The sequence below is a fragment of the Centropristis striata genome, chromosome 10 (genome assembly GCF_030273125.1).
Source record: "Centropristis striata isolate RG_2023a ecotype Rhode Island chromosome 10, C.striata_1.0, whole genome shotgun sequence".
NCBI lineage: Eukaryota > Metazoa > Chordata > Actinopteri > Perciformes > Serranidae > Centropristis > Centropristis striata.
Genome location: NC_081526.1, coordinates 22,603,162 through 22,630,000, shown reverse-complemented (window position 1 = coordinate 22,630,000; position 26,839 = coordinate 22,603,162). Strand labels below are relative to the sequence as shown.

At 39.1% G+C, this 26,839-nt stretch overlaps 2 protein-coding genes and 1 non-coding gene across 3 annotated transcripts in view; all 3 read right to left on the bottom strand.

Moving 5' to 3' along the window:
* tfcp2l1 (transcription factor CP2-like 1) overlaps positions 1-22,611 on the bottom strand; it is a 29,186-nt gene extending 6,575 nt beyond the window's left edge. The window contains exons 1-13 of the mRNA XM_059342207.1: positions 22,352-22,611; positions 21,763-21,911; positions 18,681-18,754; positions 15,777-15,882; positions 13,048-13,154; positions 12,805-12,957; positions 10,869-10,979; positions 9,664-9,767; positions 4,874-4,925; positions 4,667-4,760; positions 4,496-4,586; positions 3,065-3,147; positions 1,804-1,946 (exon numbers count right to left, since the gene is read on the bottom strand). Coding sequence (XP_059198190.1) covers positions 1,804-1,946; positions 3,065-3,147; positions 4,496-4,586; positions 4,667-4,760; positions 4,874-4,925; positions 9,664-9,767; positions 10,869-10,979; positions 12,805-12,957; positions 13,048-13,154; positions 15,777-15,882; positions 18,681-18,754; positions 21,763-21,911; positions 22,352-22,410 — 1,326 coding nt within the window. The 5' untranslated portion in view covers positions 22,411-22,611. The remainder of the gene's footprint in view (positions 1-1,803; positions 1,947-3,064; positions 3,148-4,495; positions 4,587-4,666; positions 4,761-4,873; positions 4,926-9,663; positions 9,768-10,868; positions 10,980-12,804; positions 12,958-13,047; positions 13,155-15,776; positions 15,883-18,680; positions 18,755-21,762; positions 21,912-22,351) is intronic.
* LOC131979648 (U2 spliceosomal RNA) lies at positions 720-906 on the bottom strand. Its single transcript, XR_009395082.1, has one exon. It is a non-coding gene; the product is annotated as a U2 spliceosomal RNA (small nuclear RNA).
* Positions 22,612-23,378: 767 nt separating the features above from the next.
* Positions 23,379-26,839, bottom strand: part of clasp1a (cytoplasmic linker associated protein 1a) — a 142,005-nt gene continuing 138,544 nt past the window's right edge. Inside the window, exon 42 of the mRNA XM_059342953.1 lies at positions 23,379-26,105. Coding sequence (XP_059198936.1) covers positions 26,019-26,105 — 87 coding nt within the window. The 3' untranslated portion in view covers positions 23,379-26,018. The remainder of the gene's footprint in view (positions 26,106-26,839) is intronic.

The window sequence follows — 26,839 nt, the reverse complement described above, 5'->3', positions numbered from 1 at the left end:
CCTGCAGAGGGCAACCACACACAAGAGGTGGGAAGTGCTCCTAGGGGGACGATATTCTGCTGTACACCCACTGGAAAGGCATGGCATTAAGGCTGTGTCCCAAAGTCAAGGAAGGATGCTCAAACGGCTGGATTTGAAGGACACTACGTCATCGACATCCGCCGAAGGACTGTCCCAATGTCGAGGATGCTCCGGAGGACAGAGTCCTTCTTTTGCCCAAATTCCGAGGATGCATGTGTGTATCCTCCGTGCACTCCGACTACCCATAAAGCATTGCGCACACCGGTCTACCGGAAGATTTAAAAATGGCGAGCGTAGAAACAGCGACGCCGGCGGCGCAATATGCATTTAAATATGTAGATATTTTCAGTTTACACTGAATGTTATCACATAACTTACAAAACGTGTGTTCAAAGTCAAGCAAAAACATATGAATAAGCATATGCCAGAATATTAAGCTTAAAGTGTGCCATTCAGAAAGTTATACATTTCTTTATTATGTTTACAGAGACCGAAAGTCCGCCATTATCCATTATTGTTATTTATAAATAACTGTTATTGTACTGTACTGTAAAATAAAAATTAAAAAATCACAGAACATATTTCCATGATGAATTATGCGCCGCTGCATTCATGGCACTAAGTAGCGGCCGAATTCAGCCAGGATCACTTAAATATTCAGGTTTAATCCACTTTATGGTTTTTACTTGATAAATCGTGGAGATTCAACCTTAAAGCATCTTCTTCCATTTTCACAAATATGTGTCAGAGTGCTGATGCCGGAGACACATTCATGTCGTGAACTGATTTTGAAATTGCGGCGCTGAATTTATTTATTTATTTTTTATTAAACTGATAAGAACAGATACTACACTTGATCTTAGCCAAAGGGCCGAGAGCGGCGCTGAAGTTAAGCAGGACGTCCAATTACGCAATGACGCACAGCTGCACACTCCGAAGGCTCTCCCATTTGTGCATTACACCAGTCAAAGGAAGGACTCTTGCCTTGCCTTCGGAGGACCCGACTCTGAAGGAAGGATCCTTGACATTGGGACACAGCCTAAATGTTTGGTGGTAGTTCAGTTAGCCCTCTCACCTGCTGCTGGAAACAAGGCAAGACCACACTTCCTGATCAGATTGAAGATGCGACTGGTAGGAAAAAAAACCCTCTGAATGTGGATGATATATGTTGAGGTCATGCTTTTCCATGACTGTTTTGATTTAATTAGTCACTAATGCAGTTTAAGTTGGATAATTTTAGTTATACTAATTTAATCATTTACTAGGTTAATTTGAATGACTTTGTTTGTAAAGTAATGGTCACATTTATTCTTTAGAAAAACTGTTTAGTTAAATGTTTAGTGGGATTTGCTTTGAAGACTATGCCTGTTTATCTTAAAGGTTATCAACCTATTTCATACCACTCTGGCATAATTCTGTTTAAACCATCAAACACCAACCATCTTCAAGAAAATAAAAATCAAAGAAAAAGTGGAAAATGAGTTGTTCTTTGCATCCTTCACGTACTGATCAAGCAGTTTTTTCAAGTTTGGGCAGAGTTGTGGTCACAAAGAAGACAGAACTTGACAACCATGGAATATTGTTGTAATCCAAGATGTGCTGTGTTCTGTATGTTATGTGATCTTTGTTAAGTGTTTTTTTTTTTGGTTTTGTCTCTTGAAAATTAATAAACATATTTCTTTAAAAAAACACATGGATGTAGCATGACTTCAGTCTCTGGGCTGGACACCTTTACATGATAAAACGTTTACTGCTATATTAATGTAAGAGACGTAAGCATACCTCATCAGAGACTAACACGTGAATGCCGGTGGGTTTTTGTCTGTAGATGTGTGTAATCTGCTGTGGAGTGATGCGGTACAGCATAGCGATCTTTTCAGACAGGTCCAACAGTGTTAGCTCCTCCAGGTACAGAGCATGGTAGACTGCAGGGAGGACAAAGGAGACAGGAGGGAACACATGAATCAGCTTCATGTACAACTCTGTGATATAAATTTACAAATTATTTTCCCGTGAGTTTTATTATGATCAAAAATATATTGATATTCAGTGGTGGAATGTAACTAAGTACATTTACTCAAGTACTGCACTTAAGTACAATTTTGAGAAACATGTACTTGGGTATTTCCATTTTATGTAACTTCATACTTCTACACTACACTCCACAACATTTTCAATCAAATTTTGTAATTTTTACTCCACTACATTTAGCTGCCAGTTTTAATTACTTTTCAGATTGAGATTAAATATAAAAAAACATGATCCAATTCAATTTTCTTTTAAATTAAACCTCATAACAGTATATTAAGTAGGTAAAATGAGCCCTATCTCTACGAAATCAAAACACTGCTTACAATAATGAATCAATACAAATATTAAATATTATATTTAGAATATATAAACGGGGTGGGTCCATTCTGCATAATGAGTACTATTACTTTTGATACTTCAAGTACATTTTGAGGCTGTTACTTTAGTACTTTTAGTTTGAATGCAGGACTTTTACTTGTAGTGGAGTAATTTCTCAGTGTGGTATTAGTACTTTTACTGCAGTAAGGGATCTGAATACTTCTTCCACCACTGCTGATATTTCACAATAGAGAATTTATACACTGTATATTTTAAGACACCCTTTAAAACATCACACATCTTAGGGGAAAAGATATAATAATAATAATGGTAAATGGGGTGCACTTATATCCAAAGCGCTTTACACTACACACTATACGCTCATTCACCCATTCACACACACATTCATACTGGTGGCCGAGGCTACCAGGGCACACTGATGCCACCTGCCACCATTGGGAATTCATTCACACGCCGATTAACGCAGCATCAGGAACAATTTGGGGTTCAGTATCTTGCTCAAGGATACTTCGACATGTAGGCTGCCATGGTCAGGGATCGAACCACCAACCCTCCGATCACTGGACAAATGCTCTACCAACTGAGCCACAGCCGCCCCTATTATTAATAATAATGATTTAAATACATTTAACATAAGGGTATACGAATCAGATTTTACAGTTTGTACACTTACTTTCTCCAGTCCCTGGCTTGATGGGATGTTGATGTCTGGCCTGCTGCTGACACACATAGATGGTAAGACGGGGCTGTATACACCTGGAAAAGGTGAGTAGAGACGCTATTACTGGTAGTAGATAGACCATGCCACAGTAGGTGCATGAGTCAAGAGGGTTCTTTGTCTGCCCTCTTGTCTACCTTAAACACTGAATTGCAGGATTAAATGCCTGTGTTTGTGTGCATGTGCTGAATTGTTTTTAATTGTGTTCTAATAATGAGTTCCATTTCCTTATTAGTTGAAAGGGTGTGCGCATTGCACCTTATTTGCATAGGTAGGCAAAAGGATTAGTCAAGAATGCCCAAATGGAAGTCAAAAGAGGGTGGAGCACTGGACTACAAACATAAGAAATAAAAGATCTTTCATATCAAGTAATGGATATAAAATAGCACACACACACACAGACTGAGTTCTTAACGTAGACATTACAAGTTCAATCCTGCCCGCAGTACACTGTTGCTTATCATGGGACAGGCAAGATTGTGCTTTAAGTGTCAACTGTTTAGACAGTGCTGACCAAGTAAACTCAAACCACACAATGTAACAATCTAGACAGACCACAGCTTAACACTATAAATGCAAGACAGTCCAACATAGAATGGGCCTTCCTTAAAACCTGGAAATGTTTGTTAAACTGAAGAAATGGACAGATACTTTTATTTTGAAAAGGCGACTTTTATTTTGAAAGCAATCCGTCAAGCATAGGATAAGAGCCTGGGAAGCGAATGTTGCAGTTGTTGAAGACAGAAGCTCATTTCGGGACTTTGCTTGCTGGCCATTTCCAGAGATGCTTCTGGTGGGGAAATGGTTTTATGTTGATATTTGTTGCAAGTTGGATGCATATTTGATGGTAAAATGCTAATGTAGTTAATTTCTAAGATGTAAGGCAGTTTGAGTAAGTAAAATATTTTGTATTTGTTTTCTTTTTTCTCTTGTCAAGGTTTTAAACCGTAATGGCTTAACTGAGTAACTTAAAGAAGAAGTGTTTGAGTTGATTATGTTTAACCCTGTAGATGGTCCTTTTTCAAGTTTGGGCAGAAGTAAAGTGAAATCCCCTGAGAATTTAACACGAATAATGATTAATCCCATTTTGTCATAAGTAGAAAGCTTGTGCCAATTGAACCTGATAAGCATAGGTGAATTCCCAGCCAATCCTAATGAAAGGGCATGACACTCCACTGAGTCATACCTTCTAATTTCATGTAACCCTGCTTTGCCTAAGGAAGCAATGACAATAGAACTTCCCCAATACATTTTTTTAAATGAACAAATCTAGTGTAAATCACCCCTGTGTCTGCAAAACAGGCAAGTAAAACCTACTGTGTTTTGTAAGGGAAAGAACCGAATAAAAAATATTTTGATGTGGCTGAGCTGTATTTATTGTCTCACCTTCCTTTCATAGTGTTAAACAGACGAATACCATCTGCTGGACCGCAGATCTGGATCAGATCCTCCCTGCTCATCCTCAACAGATCAGCACCTGCAACAACAGCAGAAGATCTATTCTATACTGGCTATACTTTTTTACGGCTCAAAATGTGTAGATTTTTTCCCTGTTACCTGAGAAGCTGCAAAAAAGCCTTGAGAAAGGTGAGAACCTATGGCGGTGCAGCCAATGCTGAGTGTCCTGTTGGGACGACGAAGGCAGAAGGTGCTACATGTCAAAAAGAAGAAGAGCCTTTAAAATGAGTATAGTAGTACAGCACCCATTGTCTCCAGTTAATGGCCTAAAAGTGCAACAGTTCTGTACAATTCTTTGTTACTTACGTCAGTGGAGCCAGGCATGAGCAGGTCCCCCTGCTTGTTTGGGGAACAGTTGCTACACAAACATCCACAAGGAAGAATATCTGATTTAAGTAATCAGTTCAGTGATTTGTTCGTACTGCTCTGAAACACATCTGACTGTTCATCTACTGATAAAAAAGTGCCTGTGTTTAACCCTGCATAAATACATTTATATTTAATGTTTTATGTTTAAACTTCATGGGTTATTTTAAATAAACACCCCTGAATTTAATGTCAGCAACACATTTTAAAAAAGTTGGGACAGGGCCAAAAAAGACCTTTTTGAAACAAGTACACAGGTTAATTGGAAACAGGTGATAGTATCAGGATTGGGTATGAAAGGGGCATAAAGCTCAGTTGTTCATAATCAAGGATGGGGTGATGTTCACCATTACATTACATTACATGTCATTTAGCAGACGCTTTTGTCCAAAGCGACTTACAATAAGTGCATTCAACCTGATGGTACTAGACATAGACCATAGGAATCAACTAAGTACATAACTTTAAGAGCTAACTGTCATCTCTAAAGGAGTGTTATATGTTAAAGAAGAAAAGAAGAGAAAAGAATAAGAGCTTTTTATATATATATATATATATATATATATCTGTTAGGTGACCATGACTTCACCGAGGTATTGTTGGAAGAGATAGGTCTTCAGCCTGCGGCGGAAGATGTACAGGCTGTCTGAGGTCCTGATGTCGGTGGGGAGCTCGTTCCACCATTTGGGAGCCAAGACAGAGAAAAGTCTGGAAGTGGTTTTGAGGCGAGTTGACCCACGCAGGGTGGGTCGCCAGCTGTTTGGTTGGTGCAGAGTGTAGAGGACGGGCAGGGGTGTAGAGTTTGACAAGGTCCTGGATGTAAGTAGGACCTGAACCGTTAGCAGCAGAGTACGCCAGAGCTAGAGTCTTGAAGTGTATCCGCGCAGCCACTGGTAGCCAGTGGAGGGAGCGGAGGAGGGGTGTTGTGTGTGAAAATTTGGGAAGATTGAAGACCAATCAAGCAGCTGCATTCTGGATGAGTTGTAGTTCACCAAGTTGTGTATAACTGCATGGCCAAATAATCCAACAGTTTAAGAACTTTTCATGATTCACAATTGCAAGGAATTTAGGGATTTCACAATCTACAGTCCATAAATCATTAAAAGTTTCAGAGAATTCAGAGAATCTCTACACATAAGGGACAAGTACTAAAACCAACATCCTTTAACCTTTGACCCCACAAACAGCACTGCATTAAAAACCAAGATAATTGTATAAAGGGCATTACTACATCAGCTCAGGAACTATTCACAAAAGTAAACACAGTTCATCACTCACTGCATTTACAAACGTAAGTTAAGTCTCTACCATACAAAGTGAAAACCATCTATCAACAACATCCAGAAACGCTGATCACTTCTCTGGGTCGGGGCTCATCTGAGATGGACTGATGCAAAGTGGAAAAGAGTGCTGTGGTCTGGTGATGGGAAATCATGTACGTCATATCCTCCAGGCTAAAGAGAAAAAGGACCATTCAGATCGTGACCAGCACAAAGTTCAGAAGCTACTGTATCATCTTTGGTGGTATTTGAGTGTGTTAGCGCCCAGGGCATTATGGGTAACTGTTACAAATCTGAAAGCACCATTCATGCTTAAATGTACATACAAGTTTTGGAGTAACATATGCTGCCATCCAGACAACGTGTTTTCCAGGGACGTCCTGCTTATTTCAGTAAGACATGCCAAGACACAATCTGCACATGTTCCAACAGCATGGCTTTAAAGGAAAACAGTGCAGGTACTAGAGTGGCCTGCCTGCGGTCCAAACCTGTATCCCAAAATGAGTGATGCATTATGAAGTGCCAGACTGTCGATCAACTGAAGTTGTATATCAAGTAAGAATGGAAAATAATTTCACTTTCAAAACTTCAACAATTACTGTCCTCATTTGTTCTCATTAAAAGAAAAGCTGGTGTAACACAGTGGTAAATATGTTCCGGAATGTGCTTCATGCAGGAGCAGCATAGTTTGGTATCTCTCTTTGCTCAAATTTGCTAAGCTTTTATGTATTTTTATAATATTTTTGATGGATACTTCTGTGAACCGAAGAGTTTATCCAAGAGAGGAGCTTTTTTCATTGAAAAGGAGCAAGTCTGGAGGACACCATCACCCTATTCCAGCTGAGTTGAAGAGGTTTTTTCGTGGTTGCTGTGCTGGTGCAAAAGTCAAGGCTCGGAAATGGAGATGGAGCCTTTTCTGCCGTCAGTCATCATGGGGAATGTCAACTCTCTGCCCAACAAGACTGATGAACTGGAGATACTGGTGAAGACTGTGTCCAGGAAATTGACACCAGAAGCTACTGAGGCTCTAAAGGACTGCTTTGAATGTACAGACTGGAATGTATTGCTGGAAACAGAGGAGAACAGTATAGACATTGACAGACAGGTTGACTGCTTTACTGATTACATCAACTTCTATACACACAGTCAGACCTACTAGGACTGTACGCTGTTTCCACAACAACAAACCTTGGATTACTAGTGATTTAAAGGCAATCCTCAATGAGAAGAAGGCAGCTTTTAGAGATGGTGACAAAGCATGGCTCAAACAAGTACAATATAAGTTGAAGAAGAGACTAAAGATGGCAAAGGTTGAATACAAGAAGAAACTGGAGAGAAATCTACAGAACAGAAACATCTGTGAAATGTGAAGAGGAATCAACACCTTCTCTGGCTACAACAACAAGAAAAGACAGCCAGTGGTGGGTGATGTAGAAAGAGCTGATGAACTCAACCAGTTCTTCAATAGATTCAATACAGCGGCCTCACCCAATTCCAATGTTGCTTCTCCTCCTCCTCCTCCTCCTCTTCAACATGTGTACATCTCCAAAGCAGCATCCAACCCCCCCTCTTACACCTGAGCCTCCACCCTTGTCTGTCACAGAGATGGGAGTGAGGTTGGAACTGGAAAGACTAGGAAGGCTGCTGGCCCAGATGGTGTGTGTCCAAGGCTGCTCAAGGACTGTGCTGGCCAACTGTGTCAACCTCTCCACAACATCATCAACCTCAGTCTACAGTTGGGGCAAGTGCCGGCACTGTGTTGTGCCGGTACCAAAAATGAAATGTCCAGCTGAACTTAATGACTACAAACCAGTAGCCCTCATTTCTCACATCATGAAGACCTTGGAGCGTCTCATTCTACGCCTACTGAGAGCTGAAGTCAAAGACAAACTCGACCCCCTGCAGTTTGCATACAAACAACACATGGGAGTGAATGATGCTGTCCTCTACATGCTTCACCGTGCCCTTGCTCATCTGGAGGAAACTGGTGCTTCTGTTAGAATCATGTTCTTTGATTTTTCAAGCACATTCAACACCATCCAACCCAACATACTCAAAAACAAGCTCACAGAGATGGGAGTGGATCTTTCCTTCAGCTCCTGGATCACAGATTACCTGACAGGAAGACCACAGTATGTCAGGTTGGGGAACTGTGTTTCTGGGACATTAATGGGCAGCACAGGGGCTCCACAAGGGACTGTTCTGGCTCCATTCCTGTTCACACTATACACAGCGGCCTTTAAATATAACTCTGAGTCCTGCCACATCCAGAAGTACTTGGACGACACTACTATTGTGGCGTGTATCAGGAATGGACAGGAATCTGAATATAGGGATCTGATAAAAGCCTTCAGTGACTGGAGTAACAAGAACTACCTCCTACTGAACACCTCAAAGACTAAAGAAATGATAAGAGATTTCCGCAGGTTCAAGCCCCTCTTCAGCCAGTGAATACCTGTGGGTTGGACATGGAGGTGGTGCCAAGTTATAAGTATCTAGGTGTATACCTGGATAATAAGTTGGACTGGTCCCTAAACACTGACGCACTCTACAAAAAGGGGCAGAGCCGCCTCTTTTTCTTAAGGAAGCTCAGATCTCTGGACATCTGTAGTAAGATGCTGCAGATGTTTTATCAGTCTGTGGTGGTAGTGTGTTGTTTTATGCTGCAGTCTGCTGGGGACGCAGCATCAGACACAGAGATGCAAGGTGGTTGGACAGACTGGTCTAAAGAGCTGGTTCTGTGGTTGGAGCCAGGTTGGACACACTGGAGGAGGTGGTGGAGAGATGACCTGTCAAAAAGTCCGCGGCCATCTTGAAATACCCGGATCACCCGCTACACAAAACCTTTATGGACCAAAAAAACAGCAGTGGACGGCTCCTCTCTCTCCGTTGCAGGACAGAGCAGTACAAAAGATCCTTCGCTCCTATAGCCATCAGACTGTCTCAATCTTCCAGAGTTACCAGACTAACTGAATTTCCCCTTGTGGATAAATAAAGTGATTTTGATTGATTGATTTGATATCTCTGTCCCAACTTTTTGTTGGTTGCACACATTTAAAAAATCATTCTTTACATTGTCTTTATATGGTTTTCAATTGGATATATGTAAAAAATGATTTAACAAATGATCACCCTTTCATCATCATCTTTTTTTTAATTAACATTTGAGAGAGCATCCCAATTTCTTTGGAATCAGGATTATATTATAGAGGACAGGTTGTCTTGAGTAGTCCTGATAAGCATCCATAGAGGGAGCTATTAACATTGTTAGTATTACACCGTTGGTACAATGGACAAACCCACATACAGAGAGACACTTGCAGATTTTACAAATAATACAACTTTTACTCCACAATCAATATTTTCCTCAAGCTAGAAACAATTAATTAGGTTGATGCAAACTAAAAAGGTGACTGAATCATCGCCATTTTGGTACAATTGCTGACTCACCCATCTGTGAAACTACAGGAAGTTGGTGAGCTGTGGTAAACTGGTGATGGAGTGCTGCTGCTGCTGTGGCTGGTGAGATTTAAGGCATCAGGCCAAGGGGAGCACTTGAGAGAGAGAAACACAGAAAGGATAAGGAGGGCCTTCACCCTGGCAAAGTAAGTACATTTTAGCACAAAGACTACAGGAGTAGCCATTGCCCAAACTAGATATTTAAAAAATCATATCAAAGCTGCACTAATCAGTATTATTATAACAATGGTGGATCAATTGACAAACTAACAAACCTACAAGGATGTGTCACTAAAGTCAGCTCTATGAAGACTTTTAGCATCTTTTAGTTTTTAGTGCAGGACAAAACACTGTCTCGGTTTTGCACTTTATTACCATGTTTTCTGTAGCAATGGGAAATTACTTAGTATTTTTACTCATTAATTACTTTATACTTCATTGCATTTCAGAGGAGAACATTGTGCTTTTTACTCTGCCATGTTTATCTGACAAAATGTAGTTACTGATTAATATGTACAGATTCATAATTTACATGCAAAACCTATGATCAAGTTAGAGAACAGGAGCTACTGTTATGGATTATATCAACCAACAGTATATATTTTTCTTACAAATACATATGCAATTTTAATAAAGTCAGTTATCAAGGACTTTGATTTGAATGCAATATTTTTACTACAGTAAATTATCTTAGCACTTCTTCCAGCACAGTGATCTCTTTTTAAGGACACATAGTTTAATGGTCCGAGGCTTCAGCACTGATCAGATTTGTTTTCCATCCACATGAATGAAAAACCAGATCAGCAGAAACTGCTGAGTCACTTAACATTCAAAGACTTAAAGTGATGCACCAAAAGCCCCAATCATTTACAGGGCTCAGCACCAAAGCAAGCCCACGCTTACTGACAGCAACTCCAAACAAGCAAAGCAACATATTAACATACAGTGATGTAGTGCTGGTTTAAAATGTAACATGGAAAATAAATATGACGAAGAAAACACCTTGATTGGCAGGTGAAGAACATAAAAAACAACACATGAGATTAGATAAATATCCAGAACATACAAGAATTTACCACTGTTGGATCAACAATGTCACATTACAATGCAACTGACAAAATGAAAGCAAACAAAGGGTCCTGTCAGATCTGCTGTTTTATGTAATGTGGCCAGAGACAGAGAAGGCAATGCCTTACCTCTTTGAGCAGGGTGCTGTCATGGGACAGTTGATACTTCTCTCTGTCTGAAAGGACCTTTTTATCAATCTTTTCCCTGTCTGTCTTCAGTTTACGATCAGCTCCTTTAGGCTTCCAAAAAAACAAACAATTAGACATTAGAAGTGAAATATATAAACCTGACAAGATAAATGGAGTTATATGTGTTTGTTTGTCATGAGGATTACAGGAAAATAAAAAAAATAAAAAATTCACTTTCGTTAACATTGTGAGATGAGGCATGGTCTTGGCGGAGGTCTGAGTATAACATTACATTACATTACATTACATGTCATTTAGCAGACGCTTTTGTCCAAAGCGACTTACAATAAGTGCATTCAACCTGAAGGTACTAGACATAGACCACAGGAATCAAGTAAGTACATAACTTTAAGAGCTAACTGTCATCGCTACAGGAGTGCTATATATTAAAGAAGAAAAGAATAGAAAAGAAGAAGAAGAGCAATTTTTTTTTTTATATATATATATATATATATATATATATATGTGTTAGGTGACCATGGCTTAACCGAGGTATTGTTGGAAGAGGAAGGTCTTCAGCCTGTGGCGGAAGATGTACAGACAGAGGTCCTGATGTCGGTGGGGAGCTTGTTCCACCATTTGGGAGCCAAGACAGAGAAAAGTCTGGAAGTGGTTCTGAGGGAAGTTGACCCACGCAGGGTGGGAGTCATCAGCTATTTGGCTGATGCAGAGTGGAGAGGACGGGCAGGGGTGTAGGGTTTGACAAGGTCCTGGATGTAAGTAGGACCTGAACCGTTAGCAGCAGAGAACGCCAGAGCTAGAGTCTTGAAGCGTATCCGCGCAGCCACTGGTAGCCAGTGGAGGGAGCGGAGGAGAGGTGTTTTGTGTGAAAATTTGGGGAGATTGAAGACCAATCGAGCAGCTGCATTCTGGATGAGTTGCAGAGGTTGGATGGCTTTGGCAGGCAGACCTGCCATGAGGGAGTTGCAGTAGTCCAGGCGTGAGATGACCAGTGCCTGGACCAGGACCTGAGCTGCCTTCTGAGTGAGAAACGGGCAGATTCTCCTGATGTTATGCAGCAAGAATCTGAAAGATCTGGTGGTGGCGGTGATGTTTGTGGAGAGGGACAGTTGGTTGTCAAGAGTCACGCCAAGGTTTTTGGCGGTTTCTGTGGAGACAACCACTGTGTTCTGGACAGTGATGTGGAGGTCAGTGGTGGGGGAGCCCTTCCCTGGGAGGTAAAGTAGCTCAGTCTTTCCCAGGTTGAGTTTGAGGTGGTGCGAAGACATCCACTGGGAGATGTCGGCCAGACATGCAGAGATACGTGCTGCTGCCTGTGTTTCAGACTGGGGATATGAGAAGATTAGCTGGGTGTCGTCGGCATAGCTATGGTAGGAGAAGCCATGTGAGTGGATGAGGGAGCCAAGGGAGTTGGTGTATATCGAGAAAAGGAGCGGACCAAGGACAGAGCCTTGAGGGACCCCGGTGGTGAGTGGACAGGGTTCTGAAACAGAACCCCTCCAAGTTACACGGAAGGTGCGGTCCTTGAGATAGGATTTGAGCAGAGACAAGGCAGAGCCCGATACTCCCAGGTGGTGAAGGGTGGAGATGAGGATCTGGTGATCCACAGTGTCGAAAGCTGCAGAAAGGTCCAGTAGAACCACCACATATGAGAGAGAGGCTGCCTTCGCCTTGTGAAGCTGTTCAGTCACAGCGAGAAGGGCAGTCTCTGTTGAGTGGCCCTTCTTAAAACCAGACTGGTGAGGGTCAAGGAGGTTGTGCCCATGCAGATAGCAGGATAGTTGGTTGAAGATAGCTCGTTCCAGAGTTTTGGAGAGGAACGGCAGGAGAGAGACGGGTCTGTAGTTGAGAGACGGGTCTGTAACATAACGTGTACAACACAAATATGATGATAATGAGCAGTCATATTTCATACCTTAAAGACTTTGACCTGGCAGCTGGAAGAATGGACATGCTCCATATATTCCCCATCTTCATTGGCAATGAATGAGTCGACCTGGATACGAAAAGGCACTCCTTTCTCTCCACCGTGCTTCCTAGGAGTGAACTCAGTGCTGATGCAGTTGACCTGAGAGGACATGACAAAGCAGGGTTTGAAGACTGAAAGTTTGTACGTAATGTTATTTTTACTACTCCCCAGATCAGAATCTCTCTGTACCTGTATGAAAACAGAAGCATTCTTGACAGGATCCCAGAGGAACTCAATGGTGTTGAGATGTAAAGGGTGTGAACGGGGCTCTAGTACCCCCACTGACAATGGGATATCTGCAAAAAATGAGGCATTCAGTTTATGTTGAAGCTGACTAAAAACATACTTTCTTGATCAGCTTCTTGCCATGATAGATGGGGTCCTAACTGAACCAGATGGCAACCTCCGGGTCTGAGCAGTGACGCAAACCAGGAAGTGCCTTAAGCTGCATTCTACCGAATATTTCAACAGGGGGTGCTGACGAAGGTTGCAGAAGTATTTGTGTCCATTCATTTCAATACAAAATTAGAAAACTTCTCACTTGATTTATTACCTCAGAATTTTTTTTTTCGGACAACACTATGGTCTCAATCACTAGTAAAAAAAATCCTTCAAGACAATTTGATGTTAATAGTGTAAATAATGGCCCCATTTAGAAAATAGAAGATAACGAATCGTATGATTTGTGGCGTGGCTACCTTTGATTGACAAGTCACTAACAAGGTGAGCCGTCATCAGGAGAGAAGCAGAACAATGCGTATCCATGGCAACGTAACAATGAAGTTATTTATTTATATAAAAAAGGGCGTTTACCGGTTTGGTCTCATAACTTTGACTTTTCACCCTTTCACCGTATTTTCACTTAATGACAGCTTATAGAAATGTCTTGTTGGACTAACAGACACTCCAAGGAGTCGCTGTTCAGTTTTCTGAGGTAAGTAACATACATTTTGTTTTTGTTTTTTTGCTAGCCAAAACTAACATCCCAGTTAATGCTCCAGTTAATGCTAACATGAATTAGCAGCAGCTTCTCTCAGTCAGGTTGAGGTGTAGAGAGGCTGTAGTCAGTGATCAGATCCCTCTCGCTCCTCCACAGTCCAGATATGGTCTGCTCCCCGTACAGGAAACAAGATGGCGACGCAAGATGGCGACGAGTGTAACGCTGAACTTGATGCTTCCAACGGGCCACAAACCAATGGGTGACATCACAGTGACTACGTCCATTATTTATACAGTCTATGAACTGAACACACAATTGTCTGCCAAAGTTACAATGCATTTGTTTCTTTCACTTCAGAAATATCTTTTTCTGCTATTTTGTCTGTGCTCTATAACTGGTTTGATGTTGGCAGGGTCTCAGTTGAAAAACAATGATTGGCCAATGTCAATCAAATCTGATCAAACGACATTGACCCACAGTCTTTTATTATGGACAGCAACATTGATACGTCGGTCAGTCCACCACTAAAATAATAAAGAACACCAAAAAATACCTTTGAAACTATTGGATGACTTGCAATGATATTTGGTCCAGACATTCATGGGGACCATCAGCATGTTGATGTTACCAGTTAGCTCAAATCCCTGCCTTAGTACAACTTCACAGAGTCAGTAGCATGGATATAGCATGGCTTAAGGCATGGATTTTTAAGTTTTAAATTACACATAATTAAGGTTATGGCCGCTTTGAGAGACAGGTGGCGAGTCGCTGCATTCCACCAATGCTCCATCTCTCTGCCTGGCTATGGCCTGAAACTTCATTTTGGTATATTTTTTATACACTCTATGCTTGGAGCTGTATCATACACCTGGTGCAAACATTTTGTAAGTACCAAACATACATGCGCTCATCTGAGCACCCATTGGTGTGCTGATCTTAAAATGAGGTGTGGTCAGGCCCATTGTTGGGGCATTAATATCTTGGGGCTGCAGAAAGCTGATGCACCATTGACTATTTAACTAGCAAAAGTGAGTTGGACACACCCTCAATGCACTTTCCCCATGCACTTTAGACCATGGGCTATTAATAATTTAAAAAGACAAGTCAGGCTTGTTTAGTAACAAACTCATAAAAATAATATCTAAGGAAGCTTTTTCAAAGATTTCACTTTGACTACTAGTTATTTAGTCAACTTTGTTGCTAAATTTAGCGACTTTTCAGACCCTGTTAGCGACTATTTTCAAGAAAGCGACTGGAGACAAATCCAGCGACTCCTTTTAACTCGTCTTAAGGAGCCGCTAATGAGCCGGAGGCCGGAGACCTGCAAGCACCGGACACTCTGTGCACAGTTAGCGATGACTTTATCTAATTTTTTATAGGTAATTAGCGACTGATAATTTCAGTTTGTTTAGAATTCATATTCATTCATCCCCACTTCCATTAGGGAACTGAACCTGGTTGAACGATGTTGTTGATGTTGATGTTGGGGACCTATGTGGTTGACACTTCACCTGGAATAGCCTTCTGTTGCACTATTGTTTTTGTTTTGTTTTGTATATATATATATATATATATATATATATATATATATATATATATATGTATGTATTGTTTTTTATGTATTTTATACACCTAGACTGCCATGCTGCTTTCAGCTGCTGATGTTGTGCACAGTTAACGACGGGGAAAACCATACGTCACCTCCAGAGTCTCTAAATCCCTCTGGGGGCTAACTTGTATTGGAGACACACAGAGTGAGCAGACTTTTGAGAAGGTGTGGCCTGAGACTTTCCCCGTGGCCACTTTCCCTTCCTAGTCAAAACACGGCTATAGAGAAATATGAGGAACATTAACTAAAAACATATACGGAGGCCAAGCAATAGGTGTAGAGTGCTTTTTTAAATGTATTTTTTATTTACATAATTGAAACTGGGGATATTAGTGATCTGACGTATCAGCTCACCTACTGTCAACTCACCTATATCCAGTATTCGGTCTCCAGGTCTGTTCCACCTCCATCCCTCCAGCTGTTGGTGCTCCATATACTGCAGTCGTCGGTCATGAAACACCACACGCACAATGCTCTGTGAAGAGGCAGGATCAATTGTTAAGGCCAGAGTAAAGCTACAGTTTGAGCAGGGCAGCTCACTCATAGCCCAACAGCTGGACTGTTGGGCAAAGTGCTAAAAAGCCCTCATTTATTCATGAAAACATACTGAGGCAGTTTTAGTAGCCGCAGGTATGAAGGTGGAAATTTACAGCAAACGCTTTTACTACCCTTCAAACACCAGTCATATTTTAAAAGATCACCTGCATACATCCATGAAGAAATGACCCAAGGCCAGTGACTTAATTATGTGATACCTGTGAAATGCAACTGTAACTTTCCAACTTAAAGGGGACATGTAATGCTCATTTTCAGGGTCATACTCGAATTTTATGTTTTTATGATTAATGTTTGAAAAAAATATATATTTTGTACCGAATGTCTGAATAATCCTGTATTCACTCTCAGCTGTCCATTTTATTTTTACCTGTCTCTTTAAGCCCCCTCCCAAAAAAGCCCAGTCTGCTCTGAATGTCTTGCAAGAAAAATAAGGTGGTTCTCAAGCCATGGGTGGAGATACTGAGATTTGGGGTGGTAAATTCTAACAAGCCTGCATGTGACATAGGAAGGGAAGCTTGTTGAATTCCACATTTTTTGGTCTCAGCAGCCCACAGAAAAACTGACGGGGAAGTCTTATTTCACAGTTTGTGAATGTACTGCATGTGCACTGAAAAAGTGAGTTTTTCACATGTCCCGTTTAAAATCAGGGGTTCCACATTCACTTTGATAACAAATTTGAAGATCTTACGAAATGGACACTTTAGCTTCCAGGAAATGTTGCTAGTTTCTGGAAAACAGTGCATCTTCATTGGTGACTTCATACCGCACTGGTGGACGTAACTGAAAATTCTCTAAATCAAGCCCATTGACTGACCTGTTTCAATTGGAAATACAGTATCCCATTGTATGGGACCTTTAAGGACTTTTTTGTGTCTTGTTTGGTGATATTGACATATATGCAAATTTTTAATGTGTGACATAGTCAGAAGAATGGAAAAAAGAAGAATTTTCAAACCAAAAGTGCTTTTGGTCCCATCAATTAAATTTCCAAAGCTCCAAAAAATTTTTTTTTTCCAACCAAGTTCACAACTTCAACTTCTTTTCAAGTCATGTGGAAACCAAAACAAAGACAGTCCACATCTTCATTCTGTCAACTGCATATATTGCAGAACAAGTGACTGTTTTTACTAGCTTATTGACCCACTTTGTGGTTTATAAAGTTGGGTCGCTTTCTGTTTTTTTTTCCTGGTCTGGACAAGTGAACAGGTTTTAAACAGGTTTGATTTTATGTAAACCAGATGAACTGGCATTTCTCATTTTGATATTTACTGGCGGTGATGAGACAAAACATGGCAGAGACACCAATATGGAAACATTTTGGACAAAATAGGCTTCACCCTCTTCTTCTTGTGCTTCATGTTCTTCTTTGTTGGTTGGCAAACAAGCTCTACCAACTTGACTCCAGTCCACTTGGTGACATTACCAACACCAAGTGGACTGGAGTCATCAGTCTCATTATGTCCCTCTGAAGCATCTGACAAGTGTGACACCTTGTGGTAAAATTTGGTAATCAATCTGATCTAATGTTTGGCTTAATATCAAACTGTTTTGAAAATTTGTACACCAGCCAAACCTTGTCTTCGTATCAAACAAAACAATAAATAATATTGTTCCTCCTCAGAGTTCAGTTTACTCATCTCGAAGTGTTTTCACCCCTGACAAAGTAATCAAAGTAGTGTGCATTTAGGAGGCAGTGAGGGTCACTATCCAGTTGTATTATGGGAAAAGAAGAAGCCCACATTTGTAATAAACTCTAGGGATTAATAGTTTCATTGGCCTCTGCTGCTTTGATATTGATCACTCTTTTCAAAATCTGTTTCTCGCGAGCCCCTGACTTTATGAAAGCCCACAACTAAAACACTTAGTACCTGTTGAACAACCAGCAATCATTTCAAATTCTAACAGCACATGAAATAAATCAACAGATTAAACCTGTAAAAACATGTACCATTGGGATATTTATGGAGAAAGCTTCATGCATGACTAAGCATCAGAACTCAAAAAGCCATGGACCAAGCACGTCATCTGTTTGCATAGACACCACCTGTCCCATTCTTGTGTTTCTAGGATGCTGCCACCAACATTACAGTTTTAAGCAATGGCAGCCTGACGACAGAGACATGTCAAGTGGATGCACTCACACAGAAATGAGATAAAATTACTTCTCCTTACCCTTAAGTGAGTGTGTTGACAAACGTCTTTGCAATAAATGGGGTCAATTTAAACTTACTTCAGAAATTTAGTTTGTCAGTTAAACTTTTGCGTGTCACAACAATCTAGGAACATGACAGAAATGATGGGCTACTCATGGGTTTTATTCAGAAAGCCATGGCATCAGGTATACACCACTTTATTCTTTTATTTTCATTAAAGAAACCTCGTAGAAATAATATACGTATAAAGAACAGTAATGCAGACAAAAGCAGATTGGCATGTTCAGATGAATGATAAAGAATGTGTGTATGGTAAGTATGTGAAGGTAAGGTGAATTGTGTGCTTGTAAAGGGTATTGTGTGAAATCTCGAAAATAGGAAAGGTAAGTTTGGGTGATAGTACCAAGCTCTCCAAGGTCGACACCCCACCCCTGAAGTGGAAGGGAGGGTTGAGGGGCCTGTGACAAACCAGGAAATGGATACATAAAAACAGATAGGAGAAGAAAGAGGAAGAGGTCATGTGAAAGTCAAAAAACAGACAAACACAACACCTTACACCTACCTTTACATATTTGCTGCTTATATCTGTATACTCCACTAGTTTTCTGTTAAGCATACGGATTTCGTAGGACTGACCTACATTTTAAAACATTAAAAAAAAACCTGATTAAAATTGAAAAATGGGAAATCAGTCAATCAGAAAAGAGGGGCAGTGGAGATAGAAATTGAATCAAATTAGAAACCTTTGAAGGCAGATATCAAGGCCAGCCACTAGAAAACTTTTACATATCTCCATCCAAAAGTGATACATTAAGTTTAATATTACAAGAAAAGATCATTCAAATAGCCACAGGGGACATTATAAAATAACTATCAATGTTTTTTCAGCATTATAATAAAACTAAGCTACAGACCCTAATGGCAATTAACTTCTTATCAATACATGCCATCTTTACTTGGCAAAGTAATTGTTGCATGTTACAGCAAGCTCATTTTCATTGTGTTTTTACTCCAACCAAATTACTGTACAGCAGATAAGCAGGGCAAACTTGTAGATAAATAAAGGTAAGTAAAGCACAGATAAAAAATGTCACTGTTCAACAAGAGACAGAAACAATCAGAAGGTTCAGTATAGGATGATGTGAAGTAGAAGGGGGTGGGGGGATGGGGGAGGTAAAGAGTGTGAATCAGATCAGAACATGAAAGTCAGACAAATAAAAAAAACATGCGGGAGCTCATGTTGCATATGCAAATCAATAATGCAAAGATAATGATTTAATGCCTTTCAAATCATAGTACCATGATTTCACTCAGTTCGTAATTCAGAGGCTTCTTGTAAGTATCTATAGAGCATATCCCATTCCAGGACAGCCCAGTCTATAAGTGTGTATGAACTGTCTACTAACAGAAATATAATGAAGCAAAACAAGGCAATAACAATTTAAATTTCATAAGGAATTTGAAATCCTTATTGTTAAATTTAACCACTACTGAACACATAATGTTGAAATGCAAATGCCATTGAATTTATAGTGTACATAATTCTACTTTGAATTTCATCTGTCTGCATTCATGTGATTAAAATACATTCCACACCCCCAAACAATGACTACATAGGTTGTTTATAGAAGCAGCTTTATAATACCCTTTTATGTTTATGTTGTGGTCATAGTAATATGATGAAAGGAAAGGAGGAAGTCAGGTGTTGGAGTATAAAGAGCGAAAAAGTCTGTGAAGGGAAGAAGTTGGGGTGGATGGATGTGTCAAACAAACACATGACTTTTACCCAGGCGAAATCTTATATTAATGTGTTTTACGTACTTCATTTACATTACACATAAAATATAGGTTAACTTATGTACATTACATCAGCTTAGTTATGTAACCTACACTGTTGTTTTTATGGTAAAAAAAAAACGGCAGCTGTGGTTGCCAGAACTTTACCTTAATAAAAACGTGAAAACTTTCTCGTAAAAAGATATTGGCACTGTTGATTTCCCGTTTAAGATTGGAATTTAATTCCATATTACAGTAAAAATAAAGTTTTTCCATCCAAAGAAACACTGTTCTGACATATTATTGACAAGAAAATACTTTATAAATGCTGCATTAATTAAAGATTTTACCATTAAATATCACAGTATATTTCTGTTAGAGATATGATGTTTAGTACATTTAAAAGTGAGAAAAAGTTGTTTTTTTTAACAAAAAATACAATAATGCTTGTATATATACTACAGTATATACAGTATATTTTTGTAACAAACATGGTGCCAAAGTATTTTATAGTGGAGTAATGTATTTCTAAAAAAAAAAAAAAAATGTAAAAAATACAGTTTTGGCTGATATATACATTTACAGTGTTTCATTGTTAATGAAACTGAATTAAGTCATTTATCATTTTACGGTCTTTTACTGTCATGGTTAGTTTTTCACCGTAAAATCGACAGACATTTTTTACAGTATAAACAATGACCTTTTCCTAAATCCAACCGAGTGATTTTGTTGCCTGAACTGTGACCAAACTGACTGTTTCACAATGTTAACCACGTATTTACATTTAGGCATGACGATATAGGCTGTAGGCTGTATTCGAGAAAAATGACTTCTGTTATCGATGGGTTGGAGGTGTTATATTACTTCCCCACTTTGAAATTTCCAGATTTCAGAATTTCAGGTTTTAAAAAATGTATTTCACTTATTCAGATCAGTCAACATTGTATTGGATCAATGTATTGTAATTGGATAAGTAGATAAGTAGATTTCAAAGAGCTACCAAGATGAATTAATCAATCCTGAATTGAATAGATCAGACCTCTGTCCTATCAGTTCATGTCCTGTCAGTCACATGACCCAAGGAGAGGAAGGATCGACTAAAAAAGTGAATCTTAGGACACAGAAGGTTGTTCCATATGGTAAAAATTTACTAATTCAGAAATTTCCTAAGAGAGGTTTAAACATATAAATCCATATAGATGGTTTTCAAAGTTAAATATGAATTGTATTATTAAGTAAGCTTCAATATAAGTATTCAGTAGTGGTTACACTGAGATTTTATTTGGCTTCTCAAATGTTATGCGTTATTAAATTGAATAGATGAAAGAGTTTAGACAAAACAGGCATGTTGTAAACCTTACCATGGCTTATGACAAATTATGAATGGCATATATGATCATTATTATTATTTTTATTATTATTATATAACTATTTCATAACATGCTAATATATTTCTAATACCATTACATTTATATAATATACAAACAAATAAATCAAAGTTATGTCCTTTAATTGCTTCCATTGAATCTGAAAATTTACACAAGAAGCTCTGGTCATTAAAAAAACAAACAAAAAAACGTTTCTCTCTAGGCAAATTAAAGCTAATCTGATTTGTTATCTTGATGACCCTGCACACAGGTCTGTCCCACCTGGCTTTAGGCGTGTATATTTGCAGGGTCCCTAACTGATAATATACATTTAAATTAACTGATGCGAAACATGGTTTAATTCACCCAGATTTAACCCTGGGTTAGAATGGATTTAAAATTCTGCATTAATCTAACCCTGTTGCTGGGATTACATGTGACAAAATGAGCTCCAGTCCATTTAGTCAACGTGGACATTCAACTAGCAGGACAAATAGCTACCTTGGTTGAGATAAGTGAGACTCTCCTCCTGCTGTTTCACAGCCGGCGAGGTGGCTGCACACAGAATGTATTGCAATGGGGTCCTCTTGGCACCATTCTCAGCCATAAGCCTGGCTTCTTCGTTTTTCAAGAAAGGTGCCAAAGCCTCTCTGAAAGAGACCAGAAGGAAAAAAGAGGGGCTGAGTATGGGGACAATAAAGGTGACTAGTCCCACTTTTATCAATGGTGCAAAAGGTTGACGTTTCAAAATACAATGCAACTTATCTAACTCAATTTATTTAAACTGAACTGGTTCAAATTGAAAAGTCCATATGAGCTACATTTGTCATTTAAATTTGGATTTTGAATGCAATGCTCAATTAAATGAACAATATAAATGCATTTTAAAATTTAAATTTCACATGGCAGTTTAATGTGAAAAATAAAATACGCTAAAAAAGAATTTCCAGCCACTACTACTACTCGAGCACTACTAAACTACCTCTCTCCAGTAAACATCACTACTTTGCACAAAAATTTCATGTAATCTGTAATAAATTTAAGTTGTGCCTGAAATCCAACAGTTTCTGAAGCATTGTTTGGGCTTTACCTAATGTAACTAGCAGAGTGCTGATGGTAGGATTCAGGCTGAGAATGGCAGAACAGCATATTTTCCAGTGTGGTGTCTTCTTGTATCCCAGGACCACAGGGGAGGATGTTAAAACAGACGGAGCTAGCTTTGTGCCTGCTAGTTTCCTCAGATTTCAGCTCAGGAAGGTTTGCAGCCAAATCTCATTGCCCGCCTCTTATATTGTCCCGGTGATGTCGTCAGGACGCTTTTTTAGCATACCTTGGATGACCTCCGAGAGGCGGAGTGTGCAGACACACCTCCCACTACCAATGTTTAGCTGGTTGATGCATTAATAGCAGCTTCACCTGACCAGCTGTTGACCCTGCCAACAGTATGGCCCTAAAGCTCTATTTTACACTCACTTAGGGTAATGATGTTTGCAGGTAACATTTGGAAAACAAACATTAGAACATACATTGGTTTGAAGAATAAAGAAGTCACATTCAGATGAATGGGAGTAAACATAATTATCTTCTGTCTTTTTCAGATTACAGCCATGAGAACAGATATTTCCAATTCTAAAAAACTCTAAAAATGTACGACAGCTAGTATCACACCTAAGAATTCAATGATAGAGGGACTGCTTTGGATTTTCAGTGAAACATTCCTGGCAAACTTCTTTTTCACAGACAGTCTAATCCCAAAATGCATATAACATTTGCTAACAGACTAAATAGAGATGACCGGTTGTTTACAAACCCCTGCAGCTGCTGGTCTCTTCAGAGCTCCTCGACAGGGCCAGAGATTAGGAGCAGGTCATCTGAGAGTATGCTCAGGTTAATGTTTATACAGAGCAGCTAAGCACACCTCAGCGTTTGGGAGCATGTGCTTGTAAATGAATGGACAACTGGGCAGGACTGTTGCCAGAGCCCCCTGTGGAAGTTAGAGAACAAGGTTCAACCTGTGAGGGGAAGAAAATGGGGAAGACATATTGACTCTTAGGCTCACACAACTTGTTAGAAATTGTGAAATCTAGATTGGACAAAAGAAAACAACCCCAACCCAGTTCAGTTTTTAGTCTGTTTATTTCTAGAGCAAACAATTTCTTTACATTGTTGCAAACCTATCACAGGTGAAAGTTAACAAAAAAAAGTCTGTACAGTTTATCATGAGACAAAATAAAACAAAATATATAAATACAGGTATGCATATTACATGACTGACAAAAGAAAGACAGTGTACTGTAAAACATGCATAGTGAACAGTTTGCAAGGAATATCGTGTAATCTGATTTCTAGGACCAGTAATGTGATATTTGCAAGAAACCGGTAGTTTGCCGATTGGTGATCTTTCCCCTTATGCCATGTGTGGACTGGCTTTAATGGGCTTGAAGACAAAACGAGGCTGATTCATGTTGGTAAACTGTAAGGTAGCGTGCAGACAGGCATGTTACAGATAGTACAGGGCTGCATGTTGCAGAAATCATGTTCAGTACCAATACTTAAAAAGCTAATTATAACACATATTAAGTCTGTACATTCATTTACTTAAATAACCACTATTGGCCCACTTGCAGTGGATTCCCTGAATAAAAAAAAAAACACTCAACCAAAAAAGTGAGTCTCAAATTGTCCATCCAAGGACTCAGGCTTTCCCCTTAAGGTTATTTGCTAGACCTTAGCAAATGAGATAATGAAATTTAAAAGGCATAATGAGTTTGATCCCTTCATACAGTAGATTAATTGGATTATGATGAACCAAATCATATCCAATGATAGAGCAAAAAAAGGATTAGATGGGACAAACCTTTCCCAATCAGGAATCCAAGGCTGAACTCAGTTCTCTTAAGGGTAAACTACAGCAACCCATCAACTTGAAGAAAGATCTCATTCTAAGATCCAACATTTTAAAGCTTCTCGATACCCCAAAAGTAACACTGAAATAAAAAAAATAAAAAAATACAGCCGTGCCCAGAGGTATGATCTCTGCATACTTCTACCATCTTAAATATACCAAACACATGGTTTTGGAAAAGTTGTTCAATTTTGTACCTTTTACATACAAGTGTGGCTTCTGTGACTACCCCCTCTCCTCAAACATTAAATCAGAAATGGGTAATATGATGATGTCACAAGTGCACTTTAACAGCCAAAAACCTGGGCCCTTTAAAACAACAAGTTGGCATGTGCTGCAGGTTACATGCAAGCTATTTTTCTAATGTGCATAAAGCGAGATAGTGTTCAATTTGTTTCCCCCCTACTGAATGTAAAACTTTGCGATGCAATGGTCAGAAAGTGTATGTACAAAATACCTTTTTTGTGTGGATTTATGGTTATTGCAGAAGCTGCAGTTAAGGGGAACTGAAGAGAGTAAAACAACTAATACTGGATTTGCTTCATCACGGGTCAACATCACGGCGAGGGTTTTCCTGCAGATTCACATTTTTTTGAAAGCCTAGAGTTACAGTGCTGTACATCCCATTCATTCTCTGCAGTCCCAGTCAACTTACACCAGTGTGTGAAGTGAATAAGGCCTGGTAATGTCTTTGACAGTCTCTCATCTCTCTCCCGACTCCAAGCAGGGAAAACATCTGCAGTATTTACAAAGGACTTCCTCTTCAAACAGAGTCATTCGACTGAGGAGATTTACAGGTAAGATGCCATAGATTGGCAACCAATAGGCAACCGTTTGTGAAAGCATGTTGAACAAAAAGCACTGCTTACAATCTTAACGCAGAAAGTTCAGTGACAAAATACAGGCAACACATCTTTTCATAGGCTCAATGTCTACTGTCTCCTGATTGTGAATTTCAATAAAAACTCTGAAAATTTTAATTGTGCAGTTTAACAGCATTTCATCTTCTTGTACCTCAAAATAAAGATCTGCACAAATTTTGAAGGATTGTCAATTTTGGAGCTGAAAAGTTTTCTTTTGGCAATGTGTTACCTCATTGAGTGCAACAACATTTTCATGAAAGGGGGATTCAATTGATTAAGCCATTTTTAATTACTATTAGCAATAAAAAAAGACTAGAACCGAAACGCAGGCTTCTGTGTGCCACAATTATGATCAATAAACTTTAAATAGAACTAAAAATACTCATACAATACTTTCTTTTTTCCGTGACATTGTTCCCTTAAACATTTCTTTATTTTTTCCTTACAATATTTGGTTTTAATGCTCCCCAAACCAGAATTCAACCCTAAATATATGGGCTTATTACCATCACTGGGCCAGCCAAATGACATTTCATTCAAAACTGTATTCGATCTAGCAAAAACTTCTCCACTCTGATCATGAATATTTCACAGCATAATGCATGAACTCTACCAAATTTCAGGGCCAAAGGACAAACTGGATCCAGAGACAGAAGGCGGTATGGAGGTTGTGGGAACCAAGGAGGAAGAGAAAGTGCATTTATATCCAAAAATCCAAATGTGTGTTGATTCCCTCCCCTCCAGTTTAAACCCAATCCACAGTTACATTCAAAAGTTTGTAGAGCAAAAGTGTTTTGGGGGGGGGGCACACGACAAAATGCAAATAGGTTGCTGACAAGATCTACTGTAGATAGGAGAAAAGCGAAGTGGAGCTAGAGTTATGATGAGGGGAAGCTCAGAGATGGAGAAGTGTGACAGAAGCACTGCTTTGCCCTGGAGTTGCTCCAACGTTGTCCTTCCATAAGGTTTCTGAATGAAACCTCCCTCCATTAACTGTGAGAGGAGACGTCAGAGGAACTGCTGCTATTGCTGTTGGTCGTCTGGGCTCGCTTGATGTACAGGTTCAGTAATTTCATCTGCAAACACGCAACGACAAGAGATATTCATCTTTTCAGTAAGCTTAAGGTACGTATGACGAGGAGCAGTGTTACATGTGACATCACTTTTAGTTCTTAATGTAGTTTATTACAAATGAAAATAAGTAAGTAAGCAAGCGAGCACAAAAGTTTAGAAATAATTCATTGTAAAAAATAAATAGCCAAAAATAATTACTAAACAGTTCAAATAACTAGCTTAAAGTGATAGATAAACAGTTAAAATAACTAAAAGTAATGGATTAACAGTTAGCTAACAAGAGTTAGCTAAATGTAACATACATATACTTGAAATAGTCAGCTAAAAGGCTAAAAAATAATAGATAAAAGGTTGAAACAGTAAACTAAAAGTAAAAAATGAATGGTTGAAATAGTGAGCTAAAAGTTATTAAACAGTTGAAATAGTTTGCTAAAAGTAAACGGGTGAATGGTTGAAATAGTTCACTAAAAGTGACAGATAAATGGTTAAAATAGTTCACTAAAACTAAAAGATAAACAGTTGAAATAGTTCTCTAAAATGATTAAATGCTTGAAATAGTTGGCAAGTAATGGTCAAATGGTAAGTAAGATAAAAGTAAAAGATAAACAATTAAATAATTAAGTTACAGTAATGGAGAAACAGTTGAAATAGTTAACTAAGAAAAATATATGGTTTAAACATTCAACTTCACTCCCAGTAATGGTAATAGTGCGATAGCTGACCAAACCGACCTAAA